Source organism: Ovis canadensis, chromosome 8 (genome assembly GCF_042477335.2).
Source record: "Ovis canadensis isolate MfBH-ARS-UI-01 breed Bighorn chromosome 8, ARS-UI_OviCan_v2, whole genome shotgun sequence".
Taxonomy (NCBI): domain Eukaryota; kingdom Metazoa; phylum Chordata; class Mammalia; order Artiodactyla; family Bovidae; genus Ovis; species Ovis canadensis.
The window spans coordinates 31,973,536-32,001,409 of record NC_091252.1 but is presented as its reverse complement, the minus strand read 5'-3'; the positions used below and the strand labels follow the sequence as shown (position 1 = coordinate 32,001,409).

Below are 27,874 nucleotides of genomic sequence, written 5' to 3'. Positions count from 1 at the left end.
GTGGACTGTAGCCCACCAAGCTCCTCTGTCCATGGGATTCTACAGGCAAGAATACTGGAGTAGGTTGTCATTCCCTTCTCCAGGGGATCTTCCTGACCCAGGGATCGACCCAGGTCTCCCACATTGCAGGCAGACGCTTTAACCTCTGCACCACCAGGGAAGCCCGTATAATCATAAGAGATTTGATTTAGGTCATACCTGAATGGTCTAGTGTTTTTCCCTACTTTCTTCAATTCAAGTCTGAATTTGTCAATAAGGAGTTCATGTATTGCTGAAGCCTGGCTTGGAGAATTTTGAGCATTACTTTACTAGTGTGTCGGAGAAGGCAATGGCAACCCACTCCACTACTCTTGCTGGAAAACCCCATGGGCAGAGGAGCCTGGTAGGCTGCAGTCCATTGAGTCGCGAAGAGTTGGACACGACTGAGCGACTTCACTTTACTAATGTGTGAGATGAGTGCAATTGTGCGGTAGTTTGAGCATTCTTTGGCATTACCTTTCTTTGGGATTGGAATGAAAATTGACCTTTTCAAGTCCTGTGGCCACAGCTGAGTTTTCCAAATTTGCTGACATATTGAGTGCAGCACTTTCACAGCATCATCTTTCAGGATTTGAAATAGCTCAACTGGAATTCCATTACCTCCACCAGCTTTGTTCGTAGTGATGCTTTCTAAGACCCACTTGACTTCACATTCCGGGATGTCTGGCTCTAGGTGAGTAATTACACTATCATGATTATCTGGGTTGTGAAAATCTTTTTTGTACAGTTCGTCTGTGTATTCTTGCCACCTCTTCTTAATATCTTCTGCTTCTGTTAGGTCCATACCATTTCTGTCCTTTATTGCACATGCTAGTAAAGTAATGCTTAAAATTCTCCAAGCAAGGCTTCAGCAGTACGTGAACTGTGAACTTCCAGATGTTCAGGCTGGTTTTAAAAAAGGCAGAGGAGCCAGAGTTCAAATTGCCAACATATGCTGGATTATCAAAAAAGCAAGAAAGTTCCAGAAAGACATCTATTTCTGCTTTATTGACAATGCCAAAGCCTTTGACTGCGTGGATCACAATAAATTGTGGAAAATTCTGAAAGGGATGGGAATACCAGACCACCTGACCTGCCTCTTGAGTAACCTGTATGCAGGTCAGGAAGCAAAAGTTAGAACGGAACATGGAACAGCAGACTGGTTCCAAATAGGAAAAGGAGTATGACAAACTTCTGTGCAGAGTACATCATGAGAAACGCTGGGCTGGAAGAAGCACAAGCTGGAATCAAGATGGCCAGGAGAAATATCAATCACCTCAGATATGCAGATGACACCACCCTTATGGCAAAAAGTGAAGAGGAACTAAAAAGCCTCTTGATGAAAGTGAAAGAGGAGAGTGAAAAAGTTGGCTTAAAGTTCAACATTCAGAAAACGAAGATCATGGCATCTGGTCCCATCACTTCATGGGAAATAGATGGGGAAACAGCGGAAACAGTGTCAGACTTTATTTTTGGGGACTCCAAAATCACTGCAGATTGTGATTGCAGCCATGAATAAAAAGATGCTTACTCCTCGGAAGGAAAATTATGACCAACCTAGATAGCATATTAAAAAGCATAGATATTACTTTGCCCACAAAGGTCCGTCTAGTCAAGGCTAGTAAGTATAGTTTCTTTTGGTTCTGGATTTCTCACATAGACAAGATTCCACCATTGGACATCTTTACTATCTTTTAAAAATTGTGTTCAGGGGAGCCATTACATCATTTGAATACCAAATCCGCCTTTGCAACCTACTGTCTGTGTCTACAGGAAAACAGCAATGTAGACAAAAGAATCCCAAAGATCTAATTTTGAAAACTTTGTTAAGGTAAGCCCCTTTCTTTTCCTACTCCTTCCATCTGAAAACATACATCTTATTGTCTATTTTAAGGTCTGTGGATAGCAATTTTAACTATCTACAACAGGACAGCAGCTGAATATAATCTTTTAAATGAGTGACAGCCCTGACCCAACATTGCACAAGCCTCTTGCATCAATCTGTTCTCCTCAGTGCTGGAATGAACATTCCACAGCTGCCATATAAGACCTACCCTAAGTCCATGACAGAGTCCAAAACCTACACCCATCCTGAACATTAACTATTCTGGAACACTTGGAGGATCTAGCTTTGAATCTGGCTAGTATGAGTTGTTAGACTGTTTGTGATATCTTATACTCTGGTAAAAATATTTCCTGTACAATTGCTTCTGCAACCTTGACAATCTCCAGAGTGTTCCTGATGAGGACAGAAAAGCCACTGGATGGCAGATTTAGTAGACAGAAAATTGTTGTTCAGTCTCTAAGTTGTGTCCAACTCTTTGCGACCCAATGGACTGCAGTATGTCAGGCTTCCCTATTCTTCACTATCTCCCAGAGTTTGCTCAGATTCATGTCCACTGAGTCAGTGACACCATCCAACCAGCTCACCCTCTGTCACCCTCTTCTCCTCCTGCCCTCAGTCTTTCCCAGCATCAGGAACTCTTCCAATGAGTTGACTTTTCGCAACAAGTGACCAAAGTATTGGAGCTTCAGCTTCAGCATCAGTCCTTCAAGTGAATATTCAGGGTTGATTTCCTTTAAGATTGACTGGTTTGATCTCCTTGCAGATAAAGGGACTCTCAATAGTCTTCTCCAGCGCCACAATTGAAAAGTATCAATTCTTTGGTGCTCTGCCTTCGTTATGGTCCAGCTCTCACATCCATATATGACTACTGGAAAAACCATTGGTTTGACTATATAGACTTTGTTGGCAAAGTGATGTCTCTGGTTTTAATATATTGTCTAGGTTTCTCATAGCTTTTCTTTCAAGGAGCAAACGTCTTTTAATTTTATGGCTGCAGTCACTGCCCGCAGTGATTTTGGAGTCCAAGAAAATGAAATATGTTACTGTTTCCACTTTTTCCCCATCTATTTTCCATGAAGTTGTGGGATCAGATGCCATGATCTTAGTTTTTTAAATGCTGAGCTTTAAGCCAGCTTTTCCACTCTAATCTATCACCTTCATCAAGAGGTTCTTTAGTTCCTCTTTCCTTTCTGCCTTTAGAGTGGTATCATCTGCATATCTGAGGTTGTTCATATTTCTCCAAGCAATCTTGAGTCCAGCTGTGATTCATGCAGCCTGGCATTTCCCCAGATATACTCTGCATAAATATTAAATAAGCAGGGTGACAATATACAGACCTGTCGTACACCTTTCTAAGTTTTGAACCAGGCCATTTTTCCACGTCCAGTTCTAACTAGAGTGACCTTCTGTCTTCTATGTCCATTCTCTCCTTATGATTACCACCTCCCCATCTTCCTAAAATATGTTTCCCAGGTTTGAGAATTTGGCTACAAGCCAACATTGCCTCATAAACATGTTGCTTGATGAATAAATTTACAGTTACCTTTTACATCTAGAAACTGCTTCACGAAATCCCCTATGTTGTCTGGAGCTTCTAATGTAGCCACTGAATTTGAAAAGTGAAAGAGTGAGACAGAACATCGGTGGGGTTTCTATAGATGTGAATAATCAGCAGGAGGAATACTGAAATAATTTTAATAATTCTTGGTTATCTTTACAGAGTTTTTAAAGCCTATATAACATTGTTACATCAATGAATAACAAATTCTTAATATTTCATACAGTATATTATACATGGAAATTTATTTTTCCCAATTCTTTGCTATTTCAAAGACCGTTGTAATAAATAACTTTGCTCATATGATATTTCATACTGTGCAAGCATACAGGACTAATTTCTATTCATTTGTAAGTTTAATTAGAACTGGAAATTACCCTGCACTGAATTTGTTTCAATTTATTCTCCATGAATATTAAGTGATATTAAGGTAACATTGGACATTGCTGAAACACGGAAAACCTGCTTAACTGATAACGGTGGAGCAAATAAATTTCCATATAGAATAAAAAGGACCAAAGAAAATAAATTTCAACCTCACAGCATACATTCAAACACGTTTATGAGTGAATTAAGGATTTGAATATGGAAGCAAAACCTCAACATCTAAAACAATTAAGAATGTATTCTAGCCTTGGATAAGTAAAGGATTTCCTAAACAGGAAAAAATATTTAAAATAAAAATTGATCAATTGGCATGCATTAAAATTAAAAATGCTGTCAAAATATAGCATAGTGTTACAAAATGCAAGAAAATATGAGAATCAGTGTATATAACCTATAATAGATCTGTATTCAGAGTGTATATATTTGTTTATATATCAAATAACAAATCAAAAAGAAAAAGATAAGTAACATCATAAAATATTGAGCAAAAGTTGTAATAATTTCACAGAAGAAGAAATAATTATGGTCAATAAATGTATTAAAATGTGGTTAATTTCGAGAAAAACATCTATTTCTGCTTTATTGACTATGCCAAAGCCTTTGACTGTGTGGATCACAAGAAACTGTGGAAAATTCTGAAAGAGATGGGAATACCAGACCACCTGACCTGCCTCTTGAGAAATCTGTGTGCAGGTCAGGAAGCAAAAGTTAGAACTGGACATGGAACAACGGACTGGTTCCAAATAGGAAAAGGAGTATGACAAGGTTGTGTATTGTCACCTTGCTTATTTAACTTATATGCAGCGTACATCATGAGAAATGCTGGGCTGGAAGAAGCACAAGCTGGACTCAAGATTGCCAGGAGAAATATCAATCACCTCAGATATGCAGATGACACCACCCTTATGGCAGAAAGTGAAGAGGAACTAAAAAGCCTCTTGATGAAAGTGAAACAGGAGAGTGAAAAAGTTGGCTTAAAACTCAACATTCAGAAAACTAAGATCATGACATCCGGTCCCATCACTTCATGGGAAAGAGATGGGGAAACAGTGGAAACAGTGTCAGACTTTATTTTTTGGGCTCCAAAATCACTGAAGATGGTGATTGCAGCCATGAAATTAAAGGACGCTTACTCCTAGGAAGGAAAGTTATGACCAACCTAGATAGCACATTCAAAAGCAGACATTACTTTGCCGACTAAGGTCCGTCTAGTCGAGGCTATGGTTTTTCCTGTGGTCATGTATGGATGTGAAAGTTGGACTGTGAAGAAAGCTGAGCACCAAAGAACTGATGATTTTGAACTATGGTGTTGGAGAAGACTCTTGAGAGTCCCTTGGACTGCAAGGAGATCCAACCAGTCCATTCTAAAGGAGATCAGCCCTGGGTGTTCATTGGAAGGACTGATGCTAAAGCTGAAACTCCAATTACTTTGGCCAACTCATGTGAAGAGTTGACTCATTTGAAAAGACTCTAATGCTGGGAGGGATTGAGGGCAGGAGGAGAAGGGGATGACAGAGAGATGGCTGGATGGCATCACCGACTTGATGCATATGAGTTTGGGTAAACTCCAGAAGTTGTTGATGGACAGGGAGGCCTGGAGGTCTGAGATTCATGGGGTCTCCGAGAGTCGGACGCTACTGAGCAACTGAAATGAACTGAACTAAATTTCAAAGTTTAAGGAATGCAAATTGATATATAGTTTGAGATACTATTTTGTAATTATATATTTATAAAAAATTAAGAAGTTTGATAGGAAAATTACTAGATGAGAAATAAGAGCTCATATATTGATTTCAGCTTGAGTTAGCACAACTGCTTTGTTGAAAATAAAACGGCATCTTCTTATAAGGTTGAATGTTTTTGCATTTTTTTCCTTTGCATTTCTATTCTAGGGTGTTTACTTCTAGGGAAGCTCATTCAAATGTACACCAGGGTATGTGCTCAAGAATGTTTATAGCAGCATGTGTTATGATGACAGATTTTCAAAGAATCTCATTATTTAGTCAGGGAAAGTACAGTTCAGATAGGATAATATACACAACTTCTAAAATTATAAAACAATGAAAAACTAATATTATAAGTCAAGAACAAAAAACGACATATGGCAAAATCCCAGGGTGGAAAAAGAAACAGTGTCAAAATAAAGTTTAGTAAAATGTAAAGTCAAATAACTTAACAAAACAACATGTAATTTGTTTGCAATGGCCAAAAGACAGGAAATTTTGTGTAATAAATAACATCAAGGTATAAATTGTACAGTTTCTAGTAAGTCACTGAAGATTTTGGCTTAGCAACAATCATAGTGGGAGTTGTAGGCACATTTATCTTTAGACTTGAGTTAAAAAGATTAACATAATAAATTCACAATATCATTTAACAAAATATACTATATATATGTGTTTATATAATGCCTGATACATGGAATATACACTACTTTCTCAGGAAGTCATAGATCATATTGAAAAATTGATCATGCATTTGGCCATAAAACTTATTATTAAATCTTAAAAATTGGAACTCTTTAGTACCATTACCTCATGACAGTATCATAATACTATAATCAGCGATGAAAACATTTTAAAAAGAAAATTGTAGAAAAAGCCTTGGAAAAAACTTTCAAAATAATTTTTATTATAAAATTATAATTTATAATGTATATTATTTTTTTTTAATTTTAAAATCTTTAATTCTTACATGCGTTCCCAAACATGAACCCCCCTCCCACCTCCCTCCCCATAACATCTCTCTGGGTCATCCCCATGCACCAGCCCCAAGCATGCTGTATCCTGCGTCAGACATAGACTGGCGATTCGATTCTTACATGATGGTATACATGTTACAATGCCATTCTCCCAAATCATCCCACCCTCTCCCTCTCCCTCTGAGTCCAAAAGTCCGTTATACACATCTGTGTCTTTTTTGCTGTCTTGCATACAGGATCGTCATTGCCATCCTTCTAAATTCCATATATATGTGTTAGTATACTGTATTGGTGTTTTTCTTTCTGGCTTACTTCACTCTGTATAATCGGCTCCAGTTTCATCCATCTCATCAGAACTGATTCAAATGAATTCTTTTTAACAGCTGAGTAATACTCCATTGTGTATATGTACCACAGCTTTCTTATCCATTCATCTGCTGATGGACATCTGGGTTGTTTCCATGTCCTGGCTATTATAAACAGTGCTGCGATGAACATTGGGGTACATGTGTCTCTTTCAATTCTGGTTTCCTCACTGTGTATGCCCAGCGGTGGGATTGCTGGGTCATAAGGTAGTTCTATTTGCAATTTTTTAAGGAATCTCCACACCGTTCTCCATAGTGGCTGTACTAGTTTGCATTCCCACCAACAGTGTAGGAGGTCTCCCTTTTCTCCACACCCTCTCCAGCATTTATTGCTTGCAGATTTTTGGATCGCAGCCATTCTGACTGGTATGAAGTGGTACCTCATTGTGGTTTTGATTTGCATTTCTCTAATAATGAGTGATGTTGAGCATCTTTTCATGTGTTTGTTAGCCATCCGTATGTCTTCTTTGGAGAAATGTCTATTTAGTTCTTTGGCCCATTTTTTGATTGGGTCATTTATTTTTCTGGAATTGAGCTGCATAAGTTGCTTATATATTTTTGAGATTAGTTGTTTGTCAGTTGCTTCATTTGCTATTATTTTCTCCCATTCTGAAGGCTGTCTTTTCACCTTGCTTATATTTTCCTTTGTTGTGCAGAAGCTTTTAATTTTAATTAGATCCCATTTGTTTATTTTTGCTTTTATTTCCAGAATTCTGGGAGGTGGATCATAGAGGATCCTGCTGTGATTTATGTCTGCGAGTGTTTTGCATATGTTCTCCTCTAGGAGTTTTATAGTTTCTGGTCTTACATTTAGATCTTTAATCCACTTTGAGTTTATTTTTGTGTGAGGTGTTAGAAAGTGATCTAGTTTCATTCTTTTACAAGTAGTTGACCAGTTTTCCCAGCACCATTTGTTAAAGAGATTGTCTTTACTCCATTGTATATTCTTGCCTCCTTTGTCAAAGATAAGGTGTCCATATGTGTGTGGATTTATCTCTGGGCTTTCTATTTTGTTCCATTGATCTATATGTCTGTCTTTGTGCCAGTACCATACTGTCTTGATGACTGTGGCTTTGTAGTAGAGCCTGAAGTCAGGCCAGTTTATTCCTCCAGTTCCATTCTTCTTTCTCAAGATTGCTTTGGCTATTCGAGGTTTTTTTTGTATTTCCATACAAATCTTGAAATTATTTGTTCTAGTTCTGTGAAAAATGTGGCTGGTAGCTTGATAGGGAGTGCATTGAATCTGTAGATTGCTTTGGGTAGTATACTCATTTTCACTATATTGATTCTTCCGATCCATGAACATGGTATATTTCTCCATCTATTAGTGTCCTCTTTGATTTCTTTCATGAGTGTTTTATAGTTTTCTATATATAGGTCTTTAGTTTCTTTAGGTAGATATATTCCTAAGTATTTTATTCTTTTCATTGCAATGGTGAATGGAATTGTTTCCTTAATTTCTCTTTCTACTTTCTCATGATTAGTGTATAGGAATGCAAGGGATTTCCGTGTGTTGATTTTATATTCTGCAACTTTACTATATTCATTGATTAGCTCTAGTAATTTTCTGGTGGAGTCTTTAGGGTTTTCTATGTAGAGGATCATGTCATCTGCAAACAGTGAAAGTTTTACTTCTTCTTTTCCAATTTGGATTCCTTTTATTTCTTTTTCTGCTCTGATTGCTGTGGCCAAAACGTCCAGAACTATGTTGAATAGTAGCAGTGAAAGTGGGCAGCCTTGTCTTGTTCCTGACTTTAGGGGAAATGCTTTCAATTTTTCACCATTGAGGATAATGTTTGCTGCGGGTTTGTCATATATAGCTTTTATTATGTTGAGGTATGTTCCTTCCATTCCTGCTTTCTGGAGAGTTTTTATCATAAATGGATGTTGAATTTTGTCAAAGGCTTTCTCTGCATCTATTGAGATAATCATATGGTTTTTATGTTTCAATTTGTTAATGTGGTGGATTACATTGATTGATTTGCAGATATTGAGGAATCCTTGCATCCCTGGGATAATGCCCACTTGGTCATGGTGTATGATCTTTTTAATATGTTGTTGGATTCTCATTGCTAGAATTTTGTTGAGGATTTTTGCATCTATGTTCATCAGTGATATTGGCCTGTAGTTTTCTTTTTTCGTGGCATCTTTGTCAGGTTTTGGTATTAGGGTGATGGTGGCCTCATAGAATGAGTTAGGAAGTTTACCTTCCTCTGCAATTTTCTGGAAGAGTTTGAGGAGGATAGGTGTTAGCTCTTCTCGAAATTTTTGGTAGAATTCAGCTGTGGAGCCATCTGGACCTGGGCTTTTGTTTGCTGGAAGATTTCTGATTACAGTTTCAATTTCCGTGCTTGTGATGGGTCTGTTAAGATTTTCTATTTCTTCGTGGTTCAGTTTTGGAAAATTGTACTTTTCTAAGAATTTGTCCATTTCTTCCACGTTGTCCATTTTATTGGCATATAATTGCTGATAGTAGTCTCTTATGATCCTTTGTATTTCTGTGCTGACTGTTGTGATCTCTCCGTTTTCATTTCTAATTTTATTGATTTGATATTTCTCTCTTTGCTTCTTGATGAGTCTGGCTAATGGTTTGTCAATTTTATTTATCCTTTCAAAGAACCAGCTTTTGGCTTTGTTGATTTTTCCTGTGGTCTCTTTTGTTTCTTTTGCATTTATTTCTGCCCTAATTTTTAAGATTTCTTTCCTTCTACTAACTCTGGGGTTCTCCAATTCTTCCTTTTCTAGTTGCTTTAGGTGTAGAGTTAGGTTATTTATTTGACTTTTTTCTTGTTTCTTGAGGTATGCCTGTATTGCTATGAACTTTCCTCTTAGCACTGCTTTTATAGTGTCCCACAGGTTTGGGGTTGTTGTGTTTTCATTTTCATTAGTTTCTATGCATATTTTTATTTCTTCTGTGATTTGTTGGTTATTCAGAAGTGTGTTGTTTAACCTCCATATGTTGGAATTTTTAATAGTTTTTCTCTTGTAATTGAGATCTAATCTTAATGCATTATGGTCAGAAAAGATGCTTGGAATGATTTCAATTTTTTTTAATTTATCAAGTTTAGATTTATGGCCCAGGATGTGATCTATCCTGGAGAATGTTCCATGAGCACTTGAAAAAAAGGTGAAATTCATTGTTTTGGGGTGAAATGTCCTATAGATATCAATTAGGTCTAACTGATTTAATGTATCATTTAAAGTTTGCGTTTCCTTGTTAATTTTCTGTTTAGTTGATCTGTCCATAGGTGTGAGTGGGGTATTAAAGTCTCCCACTATTATTGTGTTATTGTTGATTTCCCCTTTCATACTTGTTAGCATTTGTCTTACATATTGTGGTGCTCCTATATTGGGTGCATATATATTTATAATTGTTATATCTTCTTCTTGGATTGATCCTTTGATCATTATGTAGTGGCCTTCTTTGTCTCTTTTCACAGCCTTTGTTTTAAAGTCTATTTTATCGGATATGAGTATTGCCACTCCTGCTTTCTTTTGGTCTCTATTTGCGTGGTATATCTTTTTCCAGCCCTTCACTTTCAGTCTGTATGTGTCCCTTGTTTTGAGGTGGGTCTCTTGTAAGCAGCATATATAGGGGTCTTATTTTTGTATCCATTCGGCCAGTCTTTGCCTTTTGGTTGGGGCATTCAACCCATTTACGTTTAAGGTAATTATTGATAAGTATGCTCCCGTTACCATTTACTTTATTGTTTTGGGTTCGGGTTTATACACCCTTTTTGTGTTACCTGTCTAGAGAATATCCTTTAGAATTTGTTGGAGGGCTGGTTTGGTGGTGCTGAATTCTCTCAGCTTTTGCTTGTCTGTAAAGCTTTTGATTTCTCCTTCATATTTGAATGAGATCCTTGCTGGGTACAGTAATCTGGGCTGTAGGTTATTCTCTTTCATCACTTTGAGTATGTCTTGCCATTCCCTCCTGGCCTGAAGAGTTTCTATTGACAGATCAGCTGTTATCCTTATGGGAATCCCCTTGTGTGTTATTTGTTGTTTTTCCCTTGCTGCTTTTAATATTTGTTCTTTGTGTCTGATCTTTGTTAATTTGATTAATATGTGTCTTGGGGTGTTTCGCCTTGGGTTTATCCTATTTGGAACTCACTGTGTTTCTTGGACTTGGGTGATTATTTCCTTCCCCATTTTAGGGAAGTTTTCAACTATTATCTCCTCAAGGATTTTCTCATGATCTTTCTTTCTGTCTTCTTCTTCTGGGACTCCTATAATTCGAATGTTGGAGCGTTTCATATTGTCCTGGAGGTCTCTGAGATTGTCCTCGTTCCTTTTAATTCGTTTTTCTTGTTTTCTCTCTGATTCATTTATTTCTACCATTCTATCTTCTATTTCACTAATCCTATCTTCTGCCTCCGTTATTCTACTATTTGTTCCCTCCAGAGTGTTTCTGATCTCATTTATTGCGTTATTCTTTATATTTTGACTCTTTTTTATTTCTTCTAGGTCCTTGTTAAACCTTTCTTGCATCTTCTCAATCCTTGTCTCTAGGCTATTTATCTGTGATTCCATTTTGATTTCAAGATTTTGGATCATTTTCACTATCAATATTCGGAATTCTTTCTCAGGTAGATTCCCTACTTCTTCCTCTTTGGTTTGGTTTGGTGGGCAACTCTCCTGTTCCTTTACCTGCTGAGTATTCCTCTGTCTCTTCATCTTGGTTATATTGCTGCGTTTGGGGTGGCCTTTTTATATTCTAGTAATTTGTGGAGTTCTCTTTATTATGGAGCTTCCTCACTGTGGGTGGGGTTGTATCAGTGGGTTGTCTAGGTTTCCTGGTTAGGGAGGCTTGTGTTGGAGTTCTGGTGGGTGGAGCTGGGTTTCTTCTCTCTGGAGTGCAGTGGAGTAACCAGTAATGGGTTATGAGACATCAAATGTTTCGGAATAATTTTGAGCTGCCTGTATATTGAAGCTCAGGGGTGTGTTCCTGTGTTGGTGGAGGATTTGCATGGTATGTCTTGTTTTTAACTTGTTGGTCCTTGGGTGGAGCTTGGTTTCGGTGTAGGTATGGAGGCATTTGATGAGCTCCTATTGCTTAATGTGCCCTGAATTCAAGAGTTTCTAATGTTTTCAGGCTTTGGATTTAAGCCTCCTGCTTCTGGTTTTCAGTTTTATTTTTACAGTAGCCTCTAGACTTCTCCATCTATACAGCACCGATGATAAAACATCTAGGTTAAAGATGAAAAGTTTCTCCACATTGAGGGACACTCAGAGAGGTTCACTGAGTTACAAGGAGAAGAGAAGAGGGAGGGGGTAGTTAGAGGTGACTGGAATGAGATGCAGTGAGATCAAAAGAGGAGAGAGCAAGCTAGCCAGTAGTCACTTCCTTATGTGCACTCTATAGTCTGGACTGCTCAGAGGTATTTACAGAGTTATACAGGGAAGAGGAGAGGGAGGAAGTAGACAGAGGTGGCCAGGAGGATAAGAGAGAGGAATGAGAAGGAGAGAGACAAATCCTGCCAGTAACCAGTTCCTTAGGTGTTCTCCACCGTCTGGAATACACAGAGATTCACAGAGTTGGATAGAGAAGAGATGGGGGAGAAAAGAGACAGAGGCCACCTGGTGGAGAAAAAGGAGAGTCCAAAGGAGGAGAGAGTGGTCAAGCCAGTAATCTCGCTCTCAGGTAAACTTGGATAGTGAAGTTTGGGTTTTTAAATGTACAAAATTGACAACAAAAACCAAAGAGCAAAGATTAAAAATCTAGAGTAGAGGTTGGATTTTCAAAAATACAATATTAAAGAAAAGAAGCAGAAGGAAAAAGAAAAAAAGAAGAAAAAACACACAAGAATTATTAAAAAAAAAAAACCACCAACAACCATCCAAAGACTAACTATGGTGTTCGCCTTAAAAAAAAAAAAAGTATTTTTTTTAAAAAATAGGAATAGTAGGTTATAGAAATAAAAATTAGAGGAGAAATAGAAGACTTAACAATTTAAAAAGTTAGAAAAAAATAGGAATAAAAGAAAAAAAAAGGAATGATTTTAAAAATAGTAACAATATATCTAGCCCTTCTCTGATGTTGTGGGCAGTGTGGGATCACTTCCAAGGTGGTTCCCTCTGTTTAACTTCTTCTGTTTGCTGGTTTTTTAGGCTCACTAGTTCAGTTGCGCTGTGGGGAAGGGGGATGCTGCAAACAAATAGCACTGTCATGTGCACACAGTGTCTCAGCCCCGCTTGACCTGTCCCTTCTCGCAGCGCACAAACTGCTCCGGCTCTACGATGCTCAGCCGGGAACCGTCTGGGGCCGGCCCTAGGCTGCGTGCATTTCCCCGGTCTAAGCCGCTCAGGTTCGGCACTCAGGCAGCCCTCAGAGGCACAGATTCGGCTGGGACTGCGCTTTGTGCCCTTCCTGGGTCCAAGTAGCTCAGGAGTTTGGCGAGCGCAATCGCCGAGACTTGTCACCTTTTCTGCCGCTGCTGCTCAGCTTTCTGGGTGGACCGCTGGCGCCTCCTGTGAGGCAGATGGTGACTGTCCAGCACCCCCAGAAGTCTTAGCAAAGAAGCCTATTTGCAGTTTGGTTAGTGAAGTCTCTCCGGGTCTGCAATTGCCCCTTTCCAGTCCTTATGGCTCTGGCTGCCAGTCCCCAGCGGGGGATGGTCTGCAGCCGGCTTTTTCCGCTCCGTCCTTTGTTTTGTGCTCGGTCCTGGCGGTGTCTTATGTTCGAGCTTTTCGCGTGGTAGCTATCCCACAGTCTGGTTTGCTAGCCCAAGTTAGATCGTTCTTGTTGCACGTGGGGCATTCCTGCCCGATTCTTACAAAGCTCTGCAGCCCGCGCCTCCCACGCGTCCCTGCCCTGCCCCCACTTCCCAATGGCGGATGCAGGCGTCTGTGCTCCTTTTCCGCTGGGGGAGTTACTGCTGGGCTTGTAATCTCTTGGTTTTAATTATTTATTTATTTTTCCCTTCCTGTTATGTTGCCCTCTGTGTTTCCAAGGCTCGCCACAGAGTCGGCAGGGAGAGTGTTTCCTGGTGTTTGGAAACCTCTCTTCTTAAAATTCCCTTCCCAGGACGGAGCTCCCTCTCCACCTCCTTTGTCTCCTTTTTCATCTTTTATATTTTTTCCTACCTGTTTTTGAAGACAATGGTCTGCTCTTCTGGTTGCCTGATGTCCTCTGCCAGCCTACAGAAGTTGTTTTGTGGAATTTGCTCAGCGTTGAAATGTTCTTTTGAGGAATTTGTGAGGGAGAAAGTGGTCTTCCCGTCCTATTCCTCCGCCATCTTTATAGTTCTCTATAATGTATATTATAATTATCTAATATATTAAATTATATATTATATATTATTTTATTACAAAATCAAAACTGAAATGATAGATTATTTATAAACTAACAAAATTATATCCATACCTATACTAAGAAGAATTTTATCATCTTAAAATGTCAATTTTGGAAAAAGATAAAATTAGTATTTAATTGGACACAGAAAAATATTTGCAGGAAAAATGCAAACAATTAGGAAATAATTTATTAAAATAAAAGCAGAAGTTGATGAAATAGAAAACCTTAAGTTATCTTTAAAAAAGAAGCCAGATTTTTGAAAGAAGACCATGTAATAGAAAAGTGCTGATATCCTAAAAAGTGTTCAAAAAATGTAAAAATTTTCAAAATTACAAATGTATGAAAAAGATGTGCAAACAAGACAAAATGATCAAGTCATAACAGAATTCATTGTGATTTTTTTCAGTGTTTTGCAATCTAGATGAAATGAGGATAATTTACTCTGAAAATAAAATTATATTGTTGAATTAGGAAAGGCAGGTAAGTTAAACTCAGGAGAACAAGACAGATGTTGTAGATTATAAATTTAACAGGATCAGACATATTTATAATGGACTATACTCAAATCTTCAAAAAATTATGTTGTCTTATATTTGAAAATCACTTGATGACTTAGAAATAATACACAAAGCTTCAAAAAATCTGCAGCATTAGATTTCTAGTGATTCTATGGTCAAATAATAGAACAATTATGGAATGTTAAAGTGTGTTTTTTAAATAGCAGTAACAATTCCTGAGTTAAAATTAGCAAAACTATTCCAGCTGTTTGTTAACATAAGAACTCTACTATAAACAAGTAGGATTTACCCAAGGAATAGAACATTAGTAAATTATTAGTGGATTTCATTTCACTCTAGATTAAAGCATGGCAGGAAAGACATGGTACACTGAGTTGCCTAAAAAGGCATTTTATGTAATTAGACCTCTACTGAACAGTAAAACCAAACTACAAGTAAAACTCTAAGTAAACTAAGATAACAAAAATGTATTTCTCAGCATTTTGTCTCTCAAAAACCAGTTGCAAAACAACATAAAACAAAGAAAACCAAGAAAGATACTAAGAGTACCAGAGGCAAGGACATTTGTCGTAATCTCTGTTATCGTATTTTTTCTGCAGATTTTACCCACTGAAAGAGAAGGAAAAGAAGGGCAAAGATTGGAAAGGAAAGCAAAAATTGTATTTTCTTAAATGAAATATGTTTAAATTAATAAAACTATAAAAGAGATTAATGGAGCCAACTAAAATAGTGTAACAAAACCAATGCTGCTATTTTAAAACAGTAATAACGAAATAGAAATATCGCAGTGAAAATTTTCCAGTTTCTCCTATCAATAAAAAAACTATCAACTGAAGATTCAGGAAAAAACATGTAGAAGCATATAAAACACATCACATACAATGGGCATGAAAATAGACTTGCCAAAGAGTGAGACAATGATGCTGGAAGGAATGGTGGAATATTGCAATGCAATGAATGTCCCAGAATTAATATGTATCTTTAATCAAATCTAATCAGAATCTAAATCAATGGAAATTTGCCTTAACAGGTATAATATTTAAAACAGTGAAGAACTGTCACCTATCAAACAGATTTACCAATTTTAGGAATAAAAATGCAAACTCAGAGGAAGGAACTAAGGAACATTAGTATATCAAAATGTAAAGCTCAAAATAATATGTAAAAAGCAAATGCTTAAACTATATTGGGTCCATTGGCCAGCCAGTTTGGCAAATATCATGCAACAGTCATAGTTCAAATCACATGTAGTACAGATATAACATAATTAAATATAAAAGTTCATTAGAAAATCTGGAGAGAATTTGCATATTTGTGGAGGAGGTGTTTTTTTGGGTGTCTCAAGAGCCAGAAGTTATGAAGGAGAGATTAATAGAGTGGTTCTATAAAATTAAAAGCAGTGAACAATTTTTAAAGGTAAACTGTTAACTAGAACAATATTTGCCCCTATATAAATACTTCAATAAAAAAGAAAATAAAGGACGGGCTAAAGAAAAATGAATAAAGGATATAAAGGACATATGAAGGCCTAGAAAAGTAAAAAAAGATGCTCAAACTTTAACAAGAAAAAAGGGCTTCAGATTTCCTCAAGATTAGCATTGTATTTATCTAGCACATTAGCACAGACTGATAATGTCAGTCTTTGGCAAGATGAGAAAAAAAGTACTTTATGAAATGCAAATTGATAGATTTTAGAATGCAAATAGATCATACCTACCAACATATAAAATATTTGGACCCTTTAATCTGAAAACTCCACTTTCAGGGAAACATTTCACCAGAGACCAAAAAAGTACAAGGATCTATAAGAACGTTTAGTGCAATTTGCAATTTGGTGTGTTATTTGTTGCCACCTACCTGTCCACCAGTACATGCTATATATTCTACTGCCATCCTGAAATTATGAAAGAATAGAATTTTGTGTGCTGACATAAAAGAGTTTTTGCTGTATGTGATATTGGGCTTCCTTGGTGGCTCAGACAGTAAAGAATCCATCTGCTCTGCAGGAGACGTGGGTTCGATCCCTGGGTTGGGAAGATCCCCTGGAGGAGGGCATGGAAACCCACTCCAGTAGTCTTGCCTGGAGAATTCCATGGACAGAAAAGCCTGGGGGGCAGCAGTCCATAGGGTCTCAAAGAGTTGAACATGACTGAGTGACTAAGCACAACATATATAATAACACTGCAAGCAATGTTTGTGATGATCTAATTTACATATATATTGGTTTAATGTATGAAACAAGATCAGAACAATTATAATAATCACATTTGAAAGAATGTGGATGAGTAGGGATGGAGAATAATATTTGAAGAAAATATTTTTGTTTATGCAAAAATATGTTATTTCTATGTCATACTTTAGCTTTTTTGTTTTTGAGATATTTCGGTGCCAAATAATATGACATGTGGGAAGAGAAGATGAGAGGGGATGGTCTCTTGTGATGGTCTCTTGTGTGTAGTTTGTATTCCAGGAAGGGGACTCGATTACCAACTGTTTCCACAATTTCGGTTCTGTTACGATGTCCCTCAAAATAAATCAAGCTTAATATCTGCTGAGACCAGATATTAAGACCAGATATCTGAGGCCATCAGATATCTGGTGGTGCCTGTAAAAATAAATAATATTGTTTTCAACCTTGAATAAATTTTTCATAGTAAATATCAATAGTCAAAGCCATCCATTTCAAAATCATTTGGAGCTTTTAATTTCTGTTAGCCACTCTAAATGTGCCAATGAATTTGCCCAAGCTTTTTGTTTTATTTGTATTTTTACATCAACATTAATAAAGGTGGAATCATGGCCTCTTACTTCCTTTTCAACCTGAAGAGCTGGGGTGATTCTGATTCCAAGATATTAGTGATTCAGATTAATCCTTCAGCTTTGCTGTCTCCTGTACTTCAAGTAAACTCCCTTTATACAATTTTCTGAGGCTCCCTGTTTCTGCTTCCTTAGTCTCCTCTCTTACAGCTTTATCTTTTAAAGTATAGACTAATTAAGAGCTCAAGACTAAAAAGAGCTTTCACTTCTTTTTCTCTTTTATTATCTTGTAGCACAGAGTCGGACACGACTGAAGAGACTTAGCAGCAGAGCAGCCGCGGCAGCATGTCTTATACAGTGTGGAATAAAACTAAGGACAGCAGGCATTCTTGTCCTGTTCTGGATTTTTCTTGAACAAAAAACGTTTTTGAAAACATTTTCCATAAGATGTTTCACTGTGGTGTATGATGTTTGTGGCAGTTTTTGTAGATTCTCTTTTTCAGGTTAGAAGGGTTCCCTTTCCTCCCTAGTTTGCTAACAGTTTCCTGCATGAATGGCTGCTGAATTTTACTGAATGCTTGTTCTGCAACTCTGGAATTGATAATACAGGCTTTCTCTTATACTCCAGCAATATGAATGAAACTTTTCAAACCAACCTTGACTATTGAAATAAGCCCACCTTCGTCATAGTGTATTTTTTTTTTTAACATTGCTGCACTGGTTTTGCTTACAATGGTTTTAGGACTTTTGCATCTATTTTCACCAAAATAGCATCAGTAATCTAAAAGGATATGAGATGTTAACAGTCTTGGAGTGTCACTACTCTACTGATTTCTATAGATGATTGATTTGATAAAATTTATAGTGAATCCTGGAGACTCTGTAAGCTCCTCTCTAAAGATGAATGAAACTCAGCAAGCTGGACTGACAACTGGGTATTATGTCACTTCAGTCCCGTTTGACTCCTTGTGACCCTATGGACCTTGGCCCACCAGGCTCCTCTGTCCATGGGGATTCTCCAGGCAAGAATACTGGGGATGGTTTGCCATTTCCTCCTCAGGGGATCTTTCCAACCCAGGGATCGAACCTGAGTCGCATGCCTCCGGCACTGGCAGGCAGGTTCATTACCACTTAGTGCCACCTAGGAAGCCCTTATGAAGTGAAGTAAAGTGAAAGGCATTCAGTCATGTCTGATTCTTTGTGACCCCATGGACTATATAGTCCATGGAATTCTCCAGGGCATGTAAATTTCTAGATGAAACCAGATGCCATGATCTTAGTGTTCTGAATATTGAGTTTTAAGCAAACTTTTCCACTCTCCTCTTTCATTTTCATTAAGAGCCTCTTTAGTTCTTTGCTTTCTGCCATAAGGGTGGTGTCATCTGCATATCTGAGATTACTGATATTTCTCCTGGCAATCTTGATTCCAACTTGTGCTTTATCCACCCCAGCATTTCGCATGATGTACTCTGCATATAAGTTAAATAGGCAGGGTGACAATATACACACTTGATGTACTCCTTTCCTAATTTGGAACCAGTCTGTTGTTCCATGTCTAGTTCTAACTGTTGCTTCTTGACCTGCATACAGATTTCTCAGGAGGCAGGTAAGGTGGTCTGGTTTTCCTATCTCTTTAAGAATAACATTCATACTGGTCAGCAATACAGAACATGCCAGCAAGAGAGAATAATATGTGGTGAATTACAGTAACTGTAATCATTTTCAGGAAAAGCGCAGTGATCTTATATAGCACAGGGAACTCTACTCAATATTCTCTAATTACCTACATGAGAACAGAATCCTACAAAAAAGAGTGGTTACATGTATATGTAAGGCTTCCCTGGTGGCTCAGATGGTAGAGCGTCTGCCTGCAATGCTGGACACCCGGGTTCGATCCCTGGGTCAAGAAGATCCCCTGGAGAAGGAAATGGCAACCCACTCCAGTACTCTTGCCTGGAAAATCCCATAGACAGAGGAGACTGGTAAGTTACAGTCCCTAGGGTCACAAAGAGTTGGACACGACTGAGTGACTTAACCTAATCCAATGAATATGTATTTCACTTTGCTGTATATGTGAAACAAATATATAGCATTGTAAATCAACTATATGCTAATAAAAAACTTTTTAAGTACAGTGATATAGAATCTTTGTGGGTAATTGTTTTATACATTGGCAATCCTGTGATCTTATTAGGATATGATAAGAACAATTGAACTATTTATTTCCATTGAATAAGTATTTACTGGCTGCTCACTCTGCTCTAGACCCTGAGGTCACATGGAAACAAAAAACTGGTCTCTGTCTTCAAGGAAATTGAAGCCTTTACACCTAAAAGTATTATGCAGTCATTAAAATGACTATAGATAAATGAAAGAATGTGAACAAATGGGAAAGTTAAGTGATAAACAAGGTATCAAATTATGACATCCCAATTTTGGGGGGTAATAAAATTTGGACACACAATTTTGCAGTTGTGCTTAGAATTGATTCCCAAGTATGCTTGCTTTAGAATAGTGTGAAAGTGAAAGTGCTTCAACTGTATCCAACTCTTTGCAACCCCGTGAACAGGAGCCTTCCAGTCTCCTCTGTCCATGGGATTACCCAGGCAAATCTACTGGAGTGAGTTGCCATTTCCTCCTCCAGGGGATCTTCCCAACCCAGGGATCGAACCCAGGTCTCCTACACTGCAGGAGGATGCTTTACCATCTGAGACACCAGGGAAATCCTAGAATGCTGTATCTGGCCTTACACTATATTTTAATTCCCAATGTTTTACAACTGTGGAAACTGAAACTTAGATTAAATAACTTGACATACAATTAGTAATTCTTAGAAATGCAATTAGACACCAGGGCTCCTTTTCAAATGAAGCCTAAGTAGTTCTTATCTATTAATTCTACATAATCCCAGGTCCTAAACATTCACAGCTCAGCCTTGTATCGGTTGTCTGACTGATAGTTAGTTTCTGGACACTCCACTTTTAATGCTGACATTGACAATAACTAAATCACTGAAGTGTGTTGAATAATAAATATAGTGAGCTTTAGTTTTATATTACTACATAACAAGCCTATGGTTTAAAATATCACCCATTTATTATCTCAGAGTTCTGTGGACAAAAGCTCCAGCATGATGGCTAGGTTCTTTGCTTAAAATCACCAAGGCTAAAATCAAAGAGTTGGCCAAATTTTATTTCTTTTTGAATACTCTGCGGGCAGGGGGGAACTCACTACTAAGTGCATTCAGGTTGTTAGAAGAACTTAGTTAGTTGTGGTTGCAAAACTGTTTACTTGACAGGTGGCCCCTTCATCTTCTAACAAGCCATGGCCTCTTGAATCCCTCCTGTGCTTCAAATCTTGCTGACTTTCCTTTCGCCTTCCTGTTCTCCCCACAGGTTCACTGGATCACATTGAGCCCAAATGGATAAGCCAGGATAGTTTCCCAACTTTAATTAACGTCAGCAAATCACTGCAGATGGGACTGCAGCCATGAATTTAAAAGACGCTTACTCCTTGGAAGAAAAGTTATGACAGTCTAGTCAAGGCTATGGCTTTTCCTGTGGTCATGTATGGATGTGAGAGTTGGACTGTGAAGAAAGCTGAGCACCGAAGAATTGATGCTTTTGAACTGTGGTGTTGGAGAAGACTCTTGAGAGTCCCTTGGACTGCAAGGAGATCCAACCAGTCCATTCTGAAGGAGATCAGTCCTGGGATTTCTTTGGAAGGAATGATGCTAAAGCTGAATCCAGTACTTTGACCACCTCATGGCGAAGAGTTGACTCATTGGAAAAGGCTCTGGGAGGGATTAGGGGCAGGAGGAGAAGGGGACGACAGAGGATGAGATGGCTGGATGGTATCACCAACTCGATGGATGTTTGAGTGAACTCTGGGAGATGGTGATGGACAGGGAGGCTTGGCATGCTGCGATTCATGGGGTCACAAAGAGTCAGACATGACTGAGCAACTGAACTGAACTGAACTGAATTAGTAACCTTAATTATATCTGCAAAGTCCTTTTTTGCCTTGGAAGGCAAACACATGCATGGTTGTGTAGAATGGGGGAACTTCTTGGGAGAAGATTCGTACCTCTGCCTATCCTAGAATGTTGATTTGACTTAAGCCCCATAGCAAGAGCTCATCACTTTCTATGAGGATGGTAGAAATACTAAGCTACCCCTTTGTTCACTTGCCCTCTGCCTTTTAATGGGATGGTTAGAGAAGGAAATGGAGGCAATCCCCTTCTTAAGCAAACTGTCTTTTTCTCCTTTTAAAAACCTTGGAGTAATGGCATCTATGAAGGCAGTAAATGCTGTATGGAAAAAGTAGGACCACCATAAGGACAATTTCCAGAAAGGGGGAACCTTGCAACTAAAAATGGCATGTCCTCCTTTAAGATGGACCTTAGTGACTTTCTTTTCTGTCCAGGCTACATGGCATGCATGTTGTATCTTAGTTCCCCAACCAGGGATCAGATCTGTGCCCCTTGAAGCAGAAGCACAGTCTTAACCACTGGATGGCCAGAGGAGTCCCCTTTAGGGATTCTTTAACATGGACTCAGTGAAGGATTTCTTTGCAATAAAGAACACACAAAAAGAAGTACTTAAATGAAAAGTGGGAAACTAGTCAGATACGTGCAGTCTGACCAATGGAAAATAACAAGCTTGTGTACTCAGAGGACCAGTAACATTATCAATAATCAGGACTATTGTCCAAGTATTACACCTCATACATTACAGTCCACACTCCCAAGTGAGAAACTGGACCTCTCACCTGCACCCTGAATTCATATCAATGAGAAAGAACACAGGAGTCTGGGGGCATGCCAAGAAGTTGGGATAAAAATAGTAATATGCAATATTAGGCTGTCATTTATTATTTTAGTATAAGATACAAAAGTTGGTAATTCTATAATTATAACTAAGTCTATAAACTTATTTCCAGTTTTAGAAATAAGGTATTATCTCTTACCATTGTGACTTATGTGTCTGTTCAAAATGTTAACTAAAGGCAAAATGGAAGAAAGGGTTTAAGATTCAAATTGTTCCAGAATTGGTCAGATTCTGGAACATCTGACCAGTTTCAAGGCTGGTTCTTGTGTCCTTTTGACATGTCTCCAAGATTGTTTGTATACCTCTTTTCTTTCTGGTATAATAAGATGATCCAAACTCATTTGCATTTTCTTTGCCTCATCTCTGTAATTAGTCATTTCTCCTGATTTCTGAAAATAGAGATTGGTATTGAGAAACCAAGACCTTGGTTTTATTTGTACTCCCTGCTCTGATTTTTCATAGCTTTTATGTCCCCTAGCAGACAGACATAGGAAATATAAAAGGGTACAGTCTGAGATGATATGAAATAATGTGCTCCCACTTACCTCAAAGGACATAGAAAAAAGATGAAGTGATTATTTGAAGTGAGGAAGAGAAACCACTTACTACATCACAACTATATAGGACTTTCTAAATTCTTTCTTCCATTTTACCTTTAGTTAATATTTTGAACAGACAATTACAGTGTCATCCAAAACCTTAGAAAGCTAAGGTTTCAGTAAGCCTTGGAAAGTTCCATGGAAAAAAAGATTACTAATATTCTTACTTGCTACATGAACCATATCATTGTTCAGTATATAAATGAGACAAATAAAACAATGCTTTTGATCACTGATGCAGCACTATTTTTTTTTTAAACTTGTGTTACTGCAGACTAATCTAGAAATAATGGGGGAAAGAGCTCAGAGCATCTCAAAAGACCCCTCAAGTATTTAGTTTAATGAAAATTCATGTGGTACATTCAGAAATTCTTGTCTGAGATATTAATTTTAATAACAATTCTTTTATCCTTGGTTTTTATCTTTAAGGCTATGCTATTCTCACAAAAAGGATTAATGTTTAATTTGCAAACATTGTAAGAAACCAGACAGATGGAACATTTAGAAGCTTAACTCACCCTCAGATTAAACACTAGCTCATACCAGTGAAGATTTGTACATTGAAAGGATTAAAAATTTCCTGTAGGATCAAATACTGGGTTTCGTGGAAACCTGAGAATCATTATTGAAGAGCAGCTTATGCAGGTTAGCCAACAGAATAATGAGTGAAAACTCCAAAGAGATGTTTGCACAGATCTGAGACAAATGTTAATTATGTAGAATATAAAAAAGATGGGCTGAATCTTCTGTAACATCTAATGAATAAAGAGCAATGAAAGGCATCATTTAAGTGATGGACAAGTCTGGGTGTTTTGAAAAACTGATTTAAATAGTCAGTGAGTTAATAAGGCTTTGGGATATTTCCATAGGCAGTTTTACATGGGGTGATATAAAGAAGTGAAGAATGCACACTTGCCCTCTGAGATATATCTAAAAGATTTTACTAACCTCCCTTCAGGCCCAACAAAGTTGTTTCTATAGCTTTCGAATATTATACATCCTTTTGTGTGTTGTACAGTTCTCAAAGTTAAGTAACTATGACTTACTGGCTACCTACATTTCTCATTAGTATCTCTGACCGTTTTGACTACTTTTCTGAGCAACCTGATATCCTTTCCCTAATGTCAACAGAATCTTATTCAATTTGTTTATCCACACTGGGCTACCAGCTGACATTCTAGAACACTACTCATTGGTTAAATCAAACTCTGCAAAGAGTATTTCTTCCTCAGCAACACGTCAATCCCTAACATCCCTAAGGTTGTATCAGAGTGAATCCTGCTTCATCAGTTCACCTCTAACAGTGAGTAGTAACAGGGTAGACTTAGCCTCTTTCAAGTCTTACCCTCTCTTCAGCACACAAACACATTTAATTTTTTCTCCTCGGTTTCCTGGGGGTTTTTTCCCCCTTCTCCTTTTATTTTAGACTTCAGTGCAAGAATAAGGAGAAACAAGATGTCCTTTCTCTCTACTGTCACTTTCTCCTATATTCATCATGAAGATATATACAAGTCTTGCCGATGCTGAGATCCTGTATGAATCCACCCCATAACCAACTCTTCTCTTGCATCTGTGACAAACAACTCATGATTTTCTCTTAAAGCTGTGCAAGACAGACTGAACTATTAATAGCAAAGAAGTGGTGTTCAGAATGTTTGTGTGGACTGCCTGATACACTTTCAACTTTTCTTAACATTCAGTGTCTGGAATTTGTGTTTTCTAGGCGGTTGTTTGGGGCATTGTGAGGTGTCAAGTGGTTTGTGACACTGGCTCATTTTCATCTTTGCTTGCACTTCAACTATATTTTCTATTTATGAACTGCATTTGTCTATGTTAAACAGTAAAAATGCTGCCACAACACACTTCACAATATGAATTTGTCATGGTTTTTCATGGCATCTTTGTGATGCCAATGTCAAAATAGCTCTACAGATGTTAAAACCATTCTTTGCAGGTTATCAGTCTAGTCTGTTCTCAGTCCTCAATAGTTGAGGTTCTGTGGACTGCAACTTGAGTGAGATACTACTAGGTGGTTGGTAAAACTCTAACTGAATCTTCAATTTAGAGGCAAATTGTTGTTGTTTATTCACCAAGTCTTGTCCCACTCTTTTGTGACCCCATGGACTATAACGCATTAGGCTTCTCTATCTGTGGGATTTCCCAGGCAAGAATTCTGGAGTGGGTTGCCATTTCTTCTCCAGGTGATCTTTTCCACCCAGGGATTGAACCCACATCTCCTGTATTGCAAAGCAGCATGCCCCAAAGGCTTCTCTGAAAGTTGAGATAAAACATCAATTGAAACAAAAAATAGTGAATTAATATTATTTTGATTCTCATCTTTGGAAAGGCTAGGTTGTTAAAATGCAGATTTCCAAGTTACACTCCCCAGAAATTCTGATTCTGCCAGTCTGAAATAGGGCCTACAATAGGAAAGCTTGTCCAGACTCCCAGGTGATTCTAATACAGGTGATTTTTTTTCTCTTCCTTAGCAAACTAAGCCCAACTTTTATCTCCCTTTAATGATAAGGTGGTCTTTCCCAGGGGGTTCAGTGTAAAGAATCTGCATGCAATGCAGGAGATGCGGGTTCAATCCCTTGAAGAAGAAAACGGCTACACACTCCAGTATCCTTGCCTGAAAGGATAGACAGAGAAGCCTGGCAGGCTATAGCCCATTGGGTCACAAAAGAATCAGATACCACTTAGTGACTAAACAACAACAGCAGTGATCAAATGAGTTAGATTGTCTGAAAGGATTAAATGTTGTTTTGTATTAAATATAGCTTTGTTGATTAAGCTATATTTGCAAAATTCTTAACAAATTCATTTTCTAGTGTGCACAGAAATTTTTTAAAAGTACATAACTAAAATATATGCTGGCTCTAAATATAATATCATTAGAACTTCTTGGATTCCCTCATCTATTTAACAATTAGAAATAGATTTCTCTCTAATAAAGGGCCCCTGGACAAGGGCCCTGTCCTTTCCTCACTCAGACCCATCAGCAAATCTTACTTCCTGACAAAAAAGAATATTAATAGTAAAGTCTTAGATATATATTTAAAAATAGAATAGATTTCTCTGCCAGAGCTAATGAAGAAATGTTTGGCAGGCATGATTTTTGAAGATGTATCTTTAGACTGCTTTCAATTTTTGCTTTCATTTTCTTTTTTAGACTTATTTCAGAATTCTGATTTTAAAAAACACAAAACTTCTATTGGAAAATATAATAATTACCAAATAGGATCTTACAACTATATGAAAGAATATTTCCGATGTAAATCCAATTGGTGTTTCTCCCACAGAACATATACCGCAATTCATCTGATAGAGCATATCAGATCCAAGAACCTCAAAAGCTTCTTTCAGACATAGCAGATTCTTCATGTTCCAGAAGAAGAAGAGAAGTTAAAAGTACATTCATTAAAGAAATGTCTACTTCTAAAACAATGAAGAGCATGTAATGTGTAAACATATAAGATCATAGGAAACTGTATGGTAAAATGTTTAAGAGCATGGACTCTGTTGCCAAATTGTCTGGCATCAACTGAAAGGTTGTTGCTGAGCCATGAAAGACACTGGGATTCTTGGCCTCCAGAGGAGAAGAATTCAATCCGGGCCAGCGACAAAGTTTGATTGCTCGGAGCTTTTGTGTAATAATGTTTTATTAAAGTATAAAAGAGATAGAGAAAGCTTCTAACACAGCCATCAGAAGGGGGCAGAAAGAGTGCCCCCTGCTAGTCTTTAGCAGGATGTTATATAGCTACTAGCAGTCAGCTAATTAAAAAAAGGATATGTCTCAAAACTCATGAATGGCACCAGGCCCCTCACCCACAACATGCATTTTGAGATAACATTGGCACAGTGTGAGTTGTCCTGGACCATAAAAAGACTGACATGAATCTTGAAGAAAGGCAGGTATCCAAGCAAATACAGTCTCATTAACATAGCTTAAGAGAACATTTACTTGAGTAAAACATACTGGTTTGTCAAAGTCAGTTCTGAGTCTTAGGCAAGAACTGACTTGAAGACAGAGTCTAGGATAAATACATAGTTCATTAACATAGCTTAAGATAAACACTTCCATAAGAAAAATGCATTGGTTAGCTCAAGGTTTGAGAAAAGTTAAGTTCTGGTGGAAGCAGGTGTCCTCCTTATGTCAACACAGAATTTCAAAAGAAATCTCTTTTTAAAAGAAACCCCTTTTAAAATTTCTATAGAGAAGGGGAAATATCTAACACTTGCAGTTTGTTTCCTCCTGCTGCTTAAGAGAGAGATAAAAAATGTCTGACACTTGCAGCCTGTTTCTTCCATTTCAATACCCTGGCCTTTCTGCCTGTCCTCCTCTCAAAATCTTGCAGCTTTGGTAACTGGGCCACCTTGAGCAGTTTGCTGATTTACTCACCTGTATGTTTGAAATCATGAAAATATTGCCTTCAAGGCAAGCACTTTAACTTAATATCTTCCTTTCCTCATCTTTAACACAGTGGTAATAACAATATCTCTAGCAAAAAAGGGTTCCTGTGAAGATTAAATGACATACTATATGTAAGCTGGTTTCTCTGGTAAACAAGTTGATCCATATTGAAAATTCAGGAAGTCTTAGTTGTTATTGTAAATGCTAAGAACTTGAATTGTATTTTATCTGTTTTTACTTGTAGGTGATAATTATGGGTGATGAAGACAAATATTTATTGAAATTTAAAGGGTATAATTTTGAACGTTCTTTGGTTGATATTGACTTTCTAGAAAATCTAGATAACTTTGAAATTAGAGATGATGATGTCTTCATCATTACATACCCCAAATCTGGTAAGTCTGAGGAGTGGCCACCTGTTTCATTCTTTACTTTGGTTTGGTAATACATGTGGACAGATGTACTCTTATCCAGACTTTGACAGTAGCCCAGCCAACAATTAGGTAACTATTCAGGATCAGAAGAAGAGTTAAACAAATTCTCATGAGTCTATCTTACAAGGTCATTTGAAATGCTTATATTGTC

General features: G+C 37.7%; 1 protein-coding gene and 1 long non-coding RNA gene across 3 annotated transcripts in view; both read left to right on the top strand.

Moving 5' to 3' along the window:
- Positions 1 to 23,109, top strand: part of LOC138445292 (uncharacterized) — a 62,720-nt gene extending 39,611 nt beyond the window's left edge. The window contains exons 2-3 of the long non-coding RNA XR_011258790.1: positions 20,843 to 22,430; positions 22,936 to 23,109. This is a non-coding gene — a long non-coding RNA (uncharacterized lncRNA). The remainder of the gene's footprint in view (positions 1 to 20,842; positions 22,431 to 22,935) is intronic.
- A 950-nt stretch (positions 23,110 to 24,059) lies between these two features.
- The window catches only part of LOC138445291 (amine sulfotransferase-like), a 33,314-nt gene continuing 29,499 nt past the window's right edge, over positions 24,060 to 27,874 (top strand). Inside the window, exons 1-2 of one of the 2 annotated variants that reach the window (XM_069599188.1) lie at positions 24,060 to 24,178; positions 27,534 to 27,684. In XM_069599188.1, coding sequence (XP_069455289.1) covers positions 27,543 to 27,684 — 142 coding nt within the window. In that variant the 5' untranslated portion in view covers positions 24,060 to 24,178; positions 27,534 to 27,542. The remainder of the gene's footprint in view (positions 24,179 to 27,533; positions 27,685 to 27,874) is intronic. The other variant, XM_070292502.1, reaches the window with a different exon arrangement.